Source organism: Sinohyriopsis cumingii, chromosome 13 (genome assembly GCF_028554795.1).
Source record: "Sinohyriopsis cumingii isolate HCF-2022 chromosome 13, ASM2855479v2, whole genome shotgun sequence".
NCBI lineage: Eukaryota > Metazoa > Mollusca > Bivalvia > Unionida > Unionidae > Sinohyriopsis > Sinohyriopsis cumingii.
In genome coordinates, this window is record NC_142973.1 from 9,609,669 (window position 1) to 9,626,285 (window position 16,617).

General features: G+C 35.2%; 1 protein-coding gene across 9 annotated transcripts in view; it reads right to left on the reverse strand.

The window, feature by feature from the left end:
• Positions 1-16,617, reverse strand: part of LOC149784927 (cleavage and polyadenylation specificity factor subunit 6-like) — a 117,609-nt gene that overhangs the window by 89,389 nt on the left and 11,603 nt on the right. For all 9 annotated transcript variants that reach the window (XR_016425331.1, XR_016425332.1, XM_089978547.1 and 6 more), the window contains exons 4-7: positions 16,238-16,341; positions 7,472-7,674; positions 3,881-4,051; positions 218-324 (exon numbers count right to left, since the gene is read on the reverse strand). Coding sequence is in view for 7 of the 9 variants with exons in the window: in XM_089978547.1 (XP_089834673.1) it covers positions 218-324; positions 3,881-4,051; positions 7,472-7,674; positions 16,238-16,341 (585 nt within the window). In the remaining 2 variants the exon portion in view is untranslated. The remainder of the gene's footprint in view (positions 1-217; positions 325-3,880; positions 4,052-7,471; positions 7,675-16,237; positions 16,342-16,617) is intronic.

The window sequence follows — 16,617 nt, forward strand, 5'->3', positions numbered from 1 at the left end:
AAAAAAAATAATACAACCGATATTCACCTACGAGCAATTTGCAAAATGTTTACTCAGGCTGGCAATGACTGGTTCAGCATGTCAGCATGCATTCAATCAATAAAAGTAAGGGAATCTTATCTCAAGCAGCTACTGGTCAAAATGGAGTGTAGTCAATTTGTGCCCATGGCTTGCAAAAGTCCTTAAATGTCATGCAGATTTTGTGTGCTATACTTACAATCATAGGTGGGGGTCCTCCCATTCTAGGCGGTGGTCCACCTGGATGCATACCCATTGGGGGAGGAGGACCTGGGGGTGGACCACCTGGTCTGGGTGGTGGGGGACCTGCGATGTAACAATGAATTAATGGTCATTTTATTAAATCATAATAATTCGTACATAGTGAACTAATCACACACACTGGTGTGAATATGAGTGGTTTTAAATGATGTGTCCAGGATATTCTAACTAGACCATGGGATGTATTGAATTTTTATGACACTCCTCCATTAATTTCGGAGAAGTTGTAATAACAAACTTGTACTAACAGATGGATGAATGATGGACAAAAGTCTATCATATAAGTTCTGTGCTCCATGACCAGTAGAGGAAAAAACAGGTTATAAACTCATTGTAAGGAGTCAACTTAAAGATCACTCGCCATACTCTAACATTTTTCTTTTTACATCAGATTTGCATTACATGATTAAAACTAGTTATACTTGCACAAAAAGACTAAATAAAGTATCAAGTGTAAAGAAGAAATAATAATTTAATTACTCGAAATAGAAGTATAAAATGCTGTTACTTCCCCTTAGCTACGATTTCCCACTTATACAGGCTCCCCACAAGACAAAGTACATGCTTCTTGATATCCAAAAATAAAACACTATAACCTATGGATAGCAAACATTTAGATGAAACTACTGAACACTAATATGCTGTTCAGCCTTATATCAATATGCATGCATGATGCACTAGACTGTGTGTCTTTCAAAACTGTTCCATTGTTCCAATTTATTTTCAAAATTCCAATTAATACTGGTAAAAAGGAATCAATGCAGGCTTCCCTATGTTGGCCAACTTTGTAAAAACAACAGAAATCAGCACACTTAGAAGAATCTAAAGGAACCAAAGTTAGCTTCCTTATGTCAGCCGGCTTCATAAAAAAAATCACCAGCACAATTAGAAGAATCCAAAGTCAGTTTCCGGGGTTGGCTTGCTTTGTAATAAAATAACTTCTGTATTTGATATCCTGTTAGTAAATTTTAACAAATGACTTTATTGCTTGCTGCCAGTTGTGTTAATTCATCACATGGGCTTCTATTTGTTTGCCACATGTAATCATAATTCAAACAAACATTCGTAGGGTAAATAGTATACACAAAAAAAACTTGCGTTAATACTTTTGTAACCCATGCTAGTGAGAAGATTGTCATTTGCACTCACTGTGAATGTATTTTCAAATAATGATTTTTATTTGTGAGATACCGTTGTATAATTAAACTTGACACAATACAATCTTTGTCATTTTGCACCATATAATGTATCATGTGTGAATAGAAGGTGCCTTGAAGCAATTGGGTGATATTCCCTTCTCATTTGCGATTTTGTTATCTGACATGAGCGATACACACTACAGTAAGGATGCATATGCCAACAGTCATCAGCTACATATACGGAGTTCAAGGACATAATTTTTTTCTTAAATAAATTTTGCATGCTGATAAAAGAATGAATAAATGATAACAATGCAAGCTTAGTTTCTTCCATTTTATTTTCAAATAAGTGTTTTGTTTATCTATTTTATTGTACCGTGGGGGTGGAGGGCACAAATTCAACATAAAATTATTTTGTTCTCAAGTCTTGGAACATATACCTTGATGAAAACAAGTTTCACCATAAGTTTTGGAAAAGGAAAAAAAATATTACTTATCATGTCCTGATATATTGTTTATAAATAAATGACTGATTAGACCTATAAATGATAAACATCCCAGAGTAATACCTCATATTGGTTATACTAATGCTAAATAAAGACTTTGATAAAAAAGTATTGTAATTATTTTAAACATTTATAGTTTACATCTGCAGTAACATTACTGTACTGTAATGTTTACTGGATATATTTTACTTACACTCTTTTTATCCCTCTTCTCATATGCACCATAGAGTTTTCTATGGGATTTAGGACTTGTGCACAGCTTTCAATCCACTTTTTTTTGTGGTAAACAGAGTCTTTTGGAAAATGAAAGAACCCTTTTGTCCCATCATCATTCCTATGGTTACATCCATATGCAACACAGTGCACCATATCTGCTGTACAAAAGCGTGATCATAAGATGTATCTCGTAGACACTTGCTTGGGGAAATTAAACACTTGAATGGCTAGGTTGAATAGAAGGGATTTTGGCATGCAGAAACTACCAATTGTTTACAGAGCTTGCCGAATTATTTTTTCATTTTAAAAAAGTGTATTTTTAAATCTAATTAAACATCTTGGTGCATTCATAACAAATGCATTTCTTCTATGACTATCACACGGTTGTACAATACAGGTGGCCAGTGACCTTCAAATGAAGAGTAAGAGTGTGCATGTGATTGGTTTTCTAATGTAGTTTTAACAATTATTCAGTCATATCGCTACGATGTCTGCAGTGTGGCAGTTTATAATGATGTCTAGCACTGGGGCATCATGCCGCATACAAGTAGCATCGTGTCCTACCCAGTCACATTATTCTGACACCAGGTCAATCAGTTCTAACACTAAATGCTGGGCGCCTAGCAAGGCAGCCATTAGTACCATTGTTTTTTTACAAGTCTTTGGTATGACTTGGCCAGGGTTCAAACCCATGACCATGTGCATCTGAGGTGGAAGCTCTAACCACTAGGGCCAACTGAGCAGTCTAAAGAGTATGAAATCATTGTGCTGTTATACAGTGTAACTTAAAAAATCTGATTCACTATAGGCCCAACATTTGTGTCTAGAGTTAACTTCTTTTGAATTTTCCAAAGTCACTAGCTTGAGGTTTTACACATGAATGTAAGAAGTCGCATGATGTCAAGTACTATAAATTTTCATGGGTAAAACTCTTCAGGTTTGCAAATAAATAAATAAAACTTTTGTCAGTACTTAATTCAGTAATTGTGAAAGGGTGTGCATTAATTGCTTTGGTGTGCAGAGCAATTCTCCATGAGCTGCCACGGTAACTCCATCAGAATATGTGGAGAGACAGTGTCGGTTTTTTTCTTAATCCTCTCCACTCTCTCTCTACCCGCATCATGATATATGGGGTTTCATAAATACACATGAGCAGTACTGTAAGCATCATTTTAACAAACATGAAAGGTTTTCAAGCCAGGGTTTTGTCTGCCTGTCTGTGAAGTATGTATGAAATTAGTTTAGTGATTTTTGAGAAGCTGAAAATAGCAACTTTTGATGCACACAGATGACTCGCAGCGGAAACTGGGCTATACAATAAACTCACTTTGTCTTACTGCCGGGCAAGATAAACAGAACAGGAATTAACCTAGAAAATTATCTAATATGAAAATGATTACCTGAATTGATAATTTATAACACTGTGAGGAAAGCTTTTTTTAAAATGAAAATTAACATTTTCAATTAAAGTATGTTTAACAGAACATTTAATTCAATTTTGGCCTGTTCAAAGTCCCTAAATATCAGCAAAACATTTCACAAAATGTACATTATATGACCTTAACTTGTGTAGGAAAATGCCTCCTGGACATATAACTGGCATTAACATTTTAGGAAGGGTAATTTTATATGACCCTGAGCATATCGAAGCTTGATCACACTATGCACAGACAAAACAATATACAATCAATATTTACTCTGTTCAACCAAGACGCCATCAAATTTTGGAATTCAAATTACCTGCAAAGTTTGGAGGTGGTGGTCTATGCATGGGTGGTCCACTGTTTGGGGGCATAGGACCTGGTTGCCCAGGACCAGGTGGGGGTCGTTGATTGCGGGGAATAAAACCACGAGGTCCTTTCGGTGGTGGAGGGGTCTGCTGCTGTATTGGACCTTTATTACGAGGGCCAGCTAAAGAGGAACGAAGAGAAAACAAACACATTTGTCAGCACAAGCATCAATTTCAATGAGAAAACAAACACATTTGTCATCACAAGGATCAATTTCAAAGAGAAAACAATCACAGCTGTCAACACAAGGATCAATTTCAAAAGCAACAAACCTACACAAATCTGAGGATAATACAGTTTCTTTCCAACTGACAAAGAGGCTGAGGAGCTTGATTTCTTAATGTAACAATATAGAATCTAATGATAAAGGATGGATAGCCTCTCTGCACATGTATCAAATTCCAAATTTGCACCTCTTGTACAGACATGTCAAAGTCATCAAAGTGTTCATTATACAAGACACACTATTATTCTCATGCATATACTTTAACAGGAATGTTTAAGGTTCAAGATGGACTATTGCTCTCGTACATACTACTTATTTACGACTAAGTTTTGTGAAAAATCAGTGTATGAATTATAACAGGAATGATTCCACGATTCATACATCCTCTGACAGTATTTGTTTCAGCACTTATCAAGGATTTTTCATGGACTTATAGAGTTTTCAAGGGGAATTTTTCAAATGGAAATTAAACTTCCTCCACATGTTAATTTCTTATCCACTGCATAAATTTGTACACAAGTAAAAGAATGAAAACATAATTAGCAAAAAATACAGCAAAGGGATGTTACTCAGTTTGAAAAACTGCACATCATCTGCCATTTGATCCACCCATTGTGGTATTTCCTCAGTAACATTCAAGTTGTTTTAGGTAAAAATTAAGTTTGTTTTCAACGAATTCAAGTACTTAACTAGGACAAAACAAAATTATTTGAAATTAAAGGCATTTTCAAGGCACCTCATTAAAATCAAGAATTTTTCAGGGCTTTACAAATCATAAACTCTTTACATACTGTTCTGGCCTAAGTTCCCAGTTGACAAACACTTGCTTAAAAAACTGCACATTGGTTCAATCTAGGATTCAGGGAAATGGGACCTTTCCAAAATTTGGTGGGTAAATATTTCACGTAGTTTGCTTTTTTTGTGTGGAAAAATATGCTTTTAGATCTTTATTAATTTCACACCACAAAATTTAAAATACTGAATGCAAATAAATCAAAATTACAAACTATTTCTTCACCTGAGTCCAATCTTTGTGTGATAACATCTGCCCTCTTCCCATACGCAATAAAGAAACCACCCACTACTTATTAGCAATTCACAAAGTATGATTATGATGGATTGCATGAAAAATAGAAAAGCCTGATGTACATAAGTCATGCTTCTTGTTTCAAAAAATAAAACACTATACACAAGTCAAAACATTGTCCATTTTATTATCAGAATTAAATTTAAGGAGCTTTACTCTTGTGCCAACTTGTCTGCAGCAGTTGTTACTCATTTTGGTGTGTTCTTTTACTTAAAGTTTATAAATACCAACCAGTCTCTTTTAAAAGCAAGAATCAAATGACACGTAAATGAGAATAACCGTATGTACATCTAGTGTTATCGTCATTAATTTTTTATGCATGGTCTTTATCCTCAGAGATCGTCATTTTGTTCCTACTGTACCTGTACTAGGACATCATGACTAAAGTTTCTTCTCAAACGTAGGGTTTTATTCCATTCTGATGAGGGTCCAGGTGTAATGAGAGTTGTTCTAGACAATTTCAGTTGGATAGTATCACCTAGATTTATTAATGTGGGTGATGTCTTGCAATAAAATCTATCAACATGTTAGAAAATCGGCTCTCATGAAGATTCATATTTGCATGTTATGTGAATAATATCATCTGTTACTATGTTAAATATGATTTTGCATGCATTAGGAAGTATCGCCCATCTATATAAACCAACAGTCTCCAAGTTTCTTTAACATAATGCACATCAAAGGTCATAAGATGAAATCATAATAAGGAATATTACGGGGACACAAAGCTGCAAGTTGTTGTTGTTGTAGGGTTTAACACCATTTTTCATCATAATTTAGGCTATACATTGTAGCCAATATAACTGGTGGAGGAAGAACCCAGGAAAACCCCAGAAAGAACCACTAACCCACAAAAAAAACTGCAAATAGCTGCACCAATTATTTTGACATGATGCCATGTGGACATGTGTTTCATAACTGATTTGGCCATCATTAATATTTTTGCCCCACTGGCACAAAAATGCATCCTTGAATGAATCCCGCAGTGGACCTGATCCTTGTAACCTAAAGTGAATGATACCAATATTTACTATAAAATGAACTTGAAATAAATGTTGTACTGTATCAAAGTTGTTTCCTAATTTAATTAAGCCAAGGATACATTTGGACAAGTCTAATGTGTGTACCAACTATCACAGAGGACAGTTTTCGAGTTATATTTGTTAGGGGTAAAACAATACTCTTGTGCCATATATCAATATGATTCACAATACAGAGAAAATAATAAAAAACATTATACATATATCAATACGATTCAGGATACACAGAAAATGATAAAAAAATTATACATATATCAACTTGATGGTATCTTCATCTTAAGAATGTCTGGTGTGTTGTTGTTTTATGTATTATGACATGTCCAAATGCACTTGTTTCTATCAGTGAAAAAAGACATTCTTGAATGCCTACTCCCCTCCTACACATGAAGACAAGGTGAATATAATTTGTTCAGACTGGAATCTCCTCCTTCACCAATTCTTTTCTATGCTCTAGCCCATTGTCACATTCAGTCAATATAAATGGAGGCATCCCAAACATGTTCCCCGTATACGACTTACGTACTTTACAGACCATTTAACAGCCTCTTTTGCAAGAAGTTTATTTGCCTTTCTGTATCTATTATAACAGAATTTTGATGCAATACTTCCAGTGTGTCAAGCTGTGAATAACCTTAAGTTCTGCTTAGCGGTTATTATTTTACCATGGACTCCAACAAAAAATAACCACCAATTAGAATGTAATGTAATATTTCACTGCATGACACGCTGTAAGTGTAGCCTTCATATTCCATCTAAATAGACATGACACAACACAACAAAGAAGCTTCATGTAAAAGAGGTCATTAAATGGTCAGTGAAGGATCTAAATCATACATGAAGAACCAGTCTGGAATGTCTCCTTTATATTCATATAGTTATCAGTAGCTAGTGGGTATTTTTTAACTGACTGAAACAAGAGCCTGTGCTAGTGACATCACAGACAAATGCTCAATTTAAAGAACAAAAAGGCAAACAACTAATAATTATTCACAACTACTGAAGATAAAATTAATTTGTATTGGGTAAGTATGGTTTTGTATTGATTCTTCATCTCTTGCATCTATACATGTATCAATATGGAAAAATTATTGATGCATCATTATAATGATTGTTTCATCCCTAATGATCAAATAGGTTGTGAATTTTTTTTGTCCCCAACAATCAATTTTGTTATTTTAAAATATTTACCTGCATAGAATGATGACTCTCCAGTGTCCCAGTTACCATTCTGCGGAGGTGGCTCACCCTTTCTGGCCTGTGCCTCAAACTGGCTTAATGACTGTTTATTACATGGGGTAACTACTGGTGCTTGGCCATGAAGCTCTTTCTTAGGCAACTTGTCAAATATAATTCTGATTGAACCCTCTGAGGCAACAACCACAATTGCAAAGCTATTGAGGAAAAGAAATATAATAAAGCAATTTACACTGGTGCTGGAAAAACACTGCCTGTATGCCCACGGACAAGCTGAAAATGCCAGAAGCAAAAATGTGTTTCAAGGTAAGTATACCTGGTCTGACTAGCCTATCTATCCTGCTAATATATTGGCATCATAAGTCTCAAAAATATTATCAGATGTTCCCATTTTATTCTTGATTGCAATAAAATATTTGTACCTTAGCGATTTTTATTACAAAAGTCTAAGTTGCTGAGAACTTTGTGTACTAAACTTGCACTCTGTATCACTAGAAATTAAAATAGTACCAAAAATATAATTTGACCATTGAAATTTCAATTTTTCACCAACTTAAACTTATGTTTATTACACGAGTACGATGAATAACACATCATAAGCCCACCTCAGGTGCAATAGTCCTCTATGTTGGCACAAGTACTGATCAAGGGATCTTAATGAGCCAGACCTTTGATCAAGGTATCTGGTCTCTTAACACAATGTCCAGAAAGCATTATTTTCTTAACAGACTAACCATAACCAATGCCTCTTACCTTTTAGAAACCACATTAAATAGGTTTCCTTATTATCCTAAAGGCAAGCAATACAAAAGTTTGGTCAAGAAAACTTATTCTAGAACCCGAGTCCTTCAAGGGACCGACACACTGTCTTAAAAGGACTTCCAGTAAATCAAGTTCAGATCATTCAATTTTGTTTCTAACAGCTATGACCTGTAAACACTGGATATACCTCAGTGATATATTTAAAATTAGCCACCATCAAAAACTTTTGGTAAAAACTACATGTTGATATGACCATCCATTCATGAGAATAAGAGAAAAGATTTTCAGTATCTTGATTGAGGCAGCCATATTTATGGTCAGATCATCACAATCTTCATTCCGAACCAACTAAATATCATAATCTCATGAAAACCACATGTTGATATACTTTCAAGTTAGGTTGGGTAGCAATAACGAGATTATCAATATGTCATAGCAGCCACAGTGATGAAAACACCATGATGATACTGAAAACCACATGATGATACTGAAAACACCATGATGATACTGAAAACCACATGATGATACTGAAAACCACATGACGATATTGAAAACCACATGATGATACTGAAAACACCATGATGATACTGAAAACCACATGATGATACTGAAAACCACATGATGATACTGAAAACACCATGATGATACTGAAAACCACATGACGATACTGAAAACCATATGACGATATTGAAAACCACATGATGATACTGAAAACACCATGATGATACTGAAAACCACATGACGATATTGAAAACACCATGATGATACTGAAAACCACATGATGATACTGAAAACCACATGACGATATTGAAAACCACATGATGACACTGAAAACACCATGATGATACTGAAAACACCATGATGATACTGAAAACCACATGATGATACTGAAAACACCATGATGATACTGAAAACCACATGACGATATTGAAAACCACATGATGATACTGAAAGCACCATAATGATACTGAAAACCATATGACGATATTGAAAACAACATGACGATACTGAAAACACCATGATGATACTGAAAACCACATGATGATACTGAAAACCACATGACGATATTGAAAACCACATGACGATATTGAAAACCACATGACGAAACAACTTTTCATTCAAGTGGAGAAGTGGTAAACTGATCTTCAAAATGTTTAGTCTGGTGTCCATTTTGAACTTCCGATCAGCACCTTTTTTCATTCAGAACCAACAATAAGTCTTTAATGTAAAGCCCATAATCATACAACCATTCATTGAGATTTTCAAATGGATGATTGCCATACTGGATGTCTGAGTTGCACAATTTTCATTTAAAACCAACTATACCTTTGCACTGCAGCATGTGTAAAGTTTCATGGCAATCTCCCATGTAGTTAAGGAGGAGCAGCAATAACAAACTAGTTCAAACCAATAAAAAGACAGAATGATGGCCAGCAATAACAAACTTGTTCAAACCAATAAAAAGACAAAATGATGACCAGCAGGCCATCTCATAAGTTCTTCTGGTCTACAATCTGTAAAGTAAAATAAACCACAATAAAATTCTGCAAACCCAATTCCCTCTGAGCTTCAGTGACCCTAATTTTTACCTATCTACACAAAAATGAATAGGCTTCTTCTGTTAACGTAAATAGGTTTATCTGGCACTGAGTCAATTTTGATGTGTGCTGCCATTCTGTCACGTGGTACATCCGCATTACAATCCTGCGAATTTGTCTATCACAGTATCAGCTGCTTTTATTTATATTTAGCGTGTCTTGATTGAAGATGTATTGATGTTTTTATGATGGATATAAAACTGAGGTATAGAACAGGTAGTGGAATTTCTTGTGCTGTCAACAGATGTACAAACAACTATAAAAAAAATATATACAAAAAGAATCCTTATGTGAAACACAAATACACAGTGAATGCGCGTTTAGTTCCTTACAAATTTCACATGATTTCACTTTTGGATGACACTTAATCGTGTGTGCTGCTCTAGCTAGTGTAAGATCAGATCTTATAAGACATTCAGAAGATGACTGAATAATGCGGTTCATGTGATGATTAAATGATGCGGTTCATGTGATGATGATTAAATATTGTGGTTCATGCAATGACTGAATAATGCGGTTCATGTGATGACTGTTGTTGTTGTTGTTGTTGTTGTTGTTGTGGGGTTTAACGCCATTTATCAGCACACAATAGGCTATGCATGGCGGCCAGTATTAATGGTGGGGGAAGAACCCGGGAAAACCCCGAGAAGAACCACCGACCCCATGTGATGACCGAATAATGTGATTCATGTGATGATGATTAAACAATGTGGGTCATGTGATGAATAAATAATGCAATTCATACATATTTTGATTATGAAGTGTCAATGTTCACCTAAGGGTTGCTAATTACCTTTGTGAATTTTTTACTGTTTTAGTGTCATGGTCAGCTGTTCGTAAGTTATAATTGTTTGAGGCCTTGTAATAGTTCACCTGACTTTTTCCATGTTATAGCGTCCTACAGACTGGTTAAATAAAGGCACGTAGTACTATCATTAATAAACTGGATGTCAAGATGTAAAATTCCAAATTAGGTGTACTACGCATTCCAGAACATCACCTAGTTATATTTATATTGTAGCTTGTGAATTACCCTTCGTGTGCCAAATCTTAATCACAAACATGTCAACAGTTTAGTGTGGTGGGCTCATTAGTATCGGCACTCACAGGGTCCTGGTCCAGCCGATTTTTAGAATGTAAACATCTGGGGTCATAATGAGCAGTGTACATTGTAAAGCTGTACCAATGTCACTTTTTGCCGATTATGCCGATACCATGTATAGCCGATTATTAAAATTGCAGACACCGATTATGAGACTGATTATTTCAAGAAACCGCATGTTCTACAGCTAGTGAAAGCACTAGCATTTGATTGACAAGTAAACCATGCCCTATTTTTGTTATAACTAACAATGCCTAAAAAGGGTGCAGATCTATGTTAACAGTTTAAATGTGGTCTCAAGCTACCATACATGTGATAACTATTTCCCACTTTTTATATATGGAATATAAAATTCAACACGTTTAAGCATCATAAATATGTTGAACACATCAGAATGAATCAGATATGGATTATTTGTGTATCTCAGTACACATTTAATATGAAGTGTCATGCAAAGGCACAGCAGACGTTACTCGTCCCAATTAAAGGTACATGAATTTCTTTAATGCTTTACATAGCATCAGATGGTCCTGTTCTCGTTCATCAACTAAACGTGGCATCATCTTCTTCTAATAGAATTCAAGGTGCAATATTTGATTGTTCACAAAGTGATCATCATAATGAACATCTACAAACATGTGGTCATCTCCATAATGCCAGATAAAAAGTTTACACTTTCTCAACCATGTGTGAAACAAAGTTATTTGAACTTGTAAATAAAATCCTCTGTTGTAAATAAAATCCTGCCTCCTTCAACTTTTAATACATTTCCATTTTCACTCTTTACAAAGTTTATATCATATTTGCCATTAGAAAAGAGTTACTCTAACACTGTCCAGTTAGAATTAGGAAATTGACTTTTAACATCAGGCAAAGTATCTCCATTTAAAATCCCATCAGGACTTGCACATAACCGTTTCTCCTCCACTGACATATAATCCACAGTCACTTACAGTACAGCCATTTAAATATAAAAATTGTTTTGCTTTAACCGCACTTTCCTGCCCATGTTTTGTAAATTTGTTGCCAATAAATTTTGAATGTAAATTATCCCTTATGAAATTGATGCAATCACTTGTCTCTTTAATGGGTACTCTGCATGAACTGCTAGCTGTAATTCTCAATTTTCGAGAGTCTTTCCACAAAGGACATTTACAATGACTGGCAGTTTTATTTTGCAGTTTATTGATTGATTTACAACCAGGCATACATACTTTTGAAAAAATGTAAAACATGACTGCTTTGATAATGAAAAGATGTTATCACCTGTACAATCCGAAGGTTCACTTGTGAAATGTTTGTTCATTTTTTAAAATCAAGCTAAGCTTTAAGTGGTGAATTGTCAACAGCAGTTTTTGACTCTGCCTTTGTCAAATAAAATGGTGTTTTGGGCAACAGGCACTACTTCTCTGTCATCTTTGATGGGGCTGTCACCAATTTTGTTTTTTTTTAATTTAAAATTTGCAAGGGATTTTGGTTCAACATTTCTCTTCATACATCTGTTCCACTAAGCTGTCTTATCAGTAAAACCAACCCCAGTAAAAAGTATTTCTCACAATATGTTCAATTTTCCACAACAAAGCACCAACATGACTGCACGATTGTCCTTTCCCTGCCATACATGTACACCACCCATTCTCAACAACCCCTCCATGGTACAAATAAAGCACCAACATGACTGCACGATTGTCCTTTCCCTGCCATACATGTACACCACCCATTCTCAACAACCCCTCCATGGTACAAATAAAGCAAACTTTGTTGACTTTATTTACTGTGATGAGTGTATTTCTCCAGGTTCGATGTATTGCGCAAAACTGTATCCATATTTCCACTCTGGAAGTAGATATAACTATGTAAGCTTTTAAAGTTCTTTTATTTTTCATCTACTGCTTTCGATGAGATTAAATAGTTGTAAAAGTTGCCGTACATGACATTTGGCCACTCTCTCATATTGTCAGTCCATTCATTTATATTGCAAATTACACCAGGCATTAAACATTTCGCTTCAGACATTGCACTTTTCATTGAAGTTCCAGTCTGTTTAAAGCACTTAGCAGTAATGTAATGGCAGAAGCAGCAGTGGTGCTCCAAGCGGACTTAATTGATTCAAAGGGTGATAATTAAAAAAATCTGTCTATATGCAAATCTTCCACCAAATTTTGTTAAGGTATGTTGTATCAAGCAAAAAAGAAACACTGTTTTCGCCCTTCAGCAGTGACCTTGACCTCTGATCCCAAAATCACTAGCCTTTTATCAAAACCAAAGTCTAAGTCATCCACCAACGTTGGTGAAGGTACCCTAGGATAGTCTTGTAGTGTATATGAGTATTTTATTTTGTTAACAAAAGTCCCTCAAAGGGACTGACGCTCCAATGTCTGAAAATAATGTCCAGAAATTCAAAATACGATCATTTTTTTTCTCGCAAGTGTGGAGTGTTGAATTCAGCTTTATCTTCTTCAGGTATAACATGATTTTCAAATTAACTGTTGCAGTGGACATATAAAATTTTCATTCTGGACCAACAATACAAGAAAAGAAGTCTTCTGGTGGAACCCTTATGTTGGTTAAGATTTTTGTTTTGGAGAAGCAAAGATAACAAGATTTTCAAGATAGATGCCAAGGTGGCAATATTCAAACTAAAATTGGCATTGTTTTTATTTAGTACAACTAGACATCATAAGAAGTTTTTCTGGCAAAAACACAATGTCGATAAATTACCAGCAATATACAAAATTTTCAAGATGGTTATTTATGCAGTCATAGAACAAGTCAGATTGGCACCATTTTCATCTAAAACCAAGCAGACATCATACAAAGTCTTTCAGTGAAAGCCACACACTGATATGATCATTCAAGACAAATAGTGAATAGTTGTAGATGGGCAATGTGGCAGTCTTGCTAAATATCTCAATGACACCATTAGGACAAAACAGACACCACAAGAAGCTGTTTTGTAAATACCCCAAGTTGACATGACGATCAATTCAGGAGGAGTCATGATAACAATATTTTTAAGTGGTCACATTGGACAGTAGGTGACCACCATTTTCACTCTGGACCAATCATCCATTACAAGTCTTCTTGTGAAAACCCCAAGGCAATATTACTTTCCATTGAGATGGATCAGCAATAACAAGACTTTGAAGATAACTAGCTGTTGCAGCTCGAAGTCTTCTCGTGATATCGACATAACTTTCCATTTAAAAGTAATAACTATAGTAAGATTTTTGGCCAAAGTGGATATCAGACAGGTACCATTTTCATTTGGACCAATTAGATATCATAAATCTTTGAGTGAAAACCAAATCTTAATATGACCATCCATTAGGTAGTAATAAAAGAGATTTTCAAGCCTTCTCTCCTAGCCATATTGACCAGACAGCTTGATTTATGGTATGGAAATGGACAAACACAACATACCATGCTCTGCATTGTGCTGATGTACATGTACAATGTTTCTACACCAGAACCTTACCCAATAACCCTCTTCAAACCAATACTTAAAGAGTAAGAATGGTTGATATGCAGTGATGCTGTAAACGTTTTTAAGTTTTCATATGTGCAACTGTCAATGCCTGAGATATACAGAATCTATGTTGGGGTTTGGGCCAAGACAAGGAAATCTCAGTCAAGGGTTTATATTATTTGTCTCCCCACGAGGCTTGCCCGAGTGGGGAGACATATAATATAAACCCGCGACTGAGATTTCCTTGTCTCGATCCAAATCTCAACGTAGATTATTTTTCTCACCCAATATTTTCCTTTAAAGTAAAACGAATTATGTACTAGTGTTCACGTCCAATGTTTACATGTGGCGCATTAATATAAACATGTTAATGAGGGTTGTGGTGTGACCGTTGCGTCCGAAGTACACAGTTTATACATGTGAGCAAAGAAAAATAAAAACATAAAACGTCGCATAATAATGACGTATTATCACATTTAATATATGGATGTTATATGAAATTGACAATAAATAATTAATATTTATTACAAGAAACTGTTTTATTTTCATCAGTTCCAATTTTGAAAAGTTATATTGTAAATAATAAAATGATATTGGCTACTCAGCTCTACTCTAGTTATACTTGGTACAAGCTGTAACGAAGAGTAACATCTTTCGTTAGATTATTCATGGGAAACTATCATATATAACTGTTCTTTTCTTTGGAGTAGGTGAAACTGTGTGACATACTTGTGTTGTCCTAAATATTGATTGTAAAATTACCTCTGTGTATAATAACAGACCCTCCAAACATGGGTTCTAGTGGATAACCATGTGCAAAACTTTCAAGTTCACGGATTCTTTGAAGATTTATTTTTCTGTCCTGGAAATATGGTAAGTGCTACAGTGAAATTTGCTTATGGAATTATGTGCTGATGGATAAATTATTTCTTCTGGCTGGTATGAGTATTATTTGTCATTAAATATTGTAGGCATCTTTTTGATTCAACCGGGGCACAGTGGAGATGCTTAATAAAATTAGAAAAAAAGCATGTTTTATATAACACTTTTCTGGCTGTTACTAAGTTTTCCGTAGTTGTTAAGAGAGTTGGGAGGCTATGAAGTGTATAGGTCTATAGTCTATATGCATGGAGCAGTGTTTCCTTTTATATTGTTCATTTCACACAGCACTGAGAATTTTATCCTATTTGTAGCAGTCATTTTCAGGTCAGCGTCATTAAATGTAGCTAACAGTTTAGCTTTGTTTCACACGAAGTATTTAAAATTGGGTAGCTTTAGCTGCATTTAATGATGCTGATTTAAAACTATACTGAGCTAGGACTGCATATAGGATAGAATTGACCATGCTGTGTGGAACGAACAAGCATAATACCAAAAAGCTCGACGTCATATCCAGTAGTCTTTGTCTCTCTCTGAATGTTTTTGTAAGGTGTGTTCTGAAACATGGATTTAACTTAAGTTACTAGAGTTTTGTTATATATATGTTGCTGTTGTTGTTGTTTGATTTTAGTACAACTACGTCAGGCACAGCAGAAGACTAGAAGGGTTTCTTTTTTAAAAGTAGTTCTGAGCACATGGACACCTTGACTGAGATGACTAGACTGAGACAAGAAAAGTAAGGTTAGCAAAACAAGCAGATTTCTCTGTCGCATGGGGGAGAAAGTACAATATCCTCTACTTGAGCTTAAAAAATAGCAATAGTGAATTGGTCACCATGAACTTTGAAAATTCCCTGTCATTTACTTTTGTAAAATCAAAGAAAAATGAAACTAGCTGTCTGGAGACCATGAACACACACAAGATGTAAAACTCCTGGAAATTAGCCTCACCCCTTTGATTGTCCATTAGCCCTGTTTTCGTAGAATTTGATGTCAAGAAGGTCTGATACACCAATGGCTGTAAGAGTATCAGTCAGGTCTTGGTCTGTTGTCCACTGGAAACAAATATTTAATAGAAAATGAGCAAAAACTAAGTGGGCCTGAGATCACTCACCTGCATATTGGGCAAGTACAACACTGCTTAAACTTCTTTCAATGCTGTAAAATGCTTATGCTACGAAAACTATTTCAAAGTTTCTCTATTTTAGGGTATTTCAACCACATTAATGGCATTATCAGTACTATCTGTCCAACACTGAAAGGCCTTAAGATAGGGTGCCCTCTTTCAATAAAGTAAATGTCCAGGGATTTTTTTAAAAATAAAGCAGCTT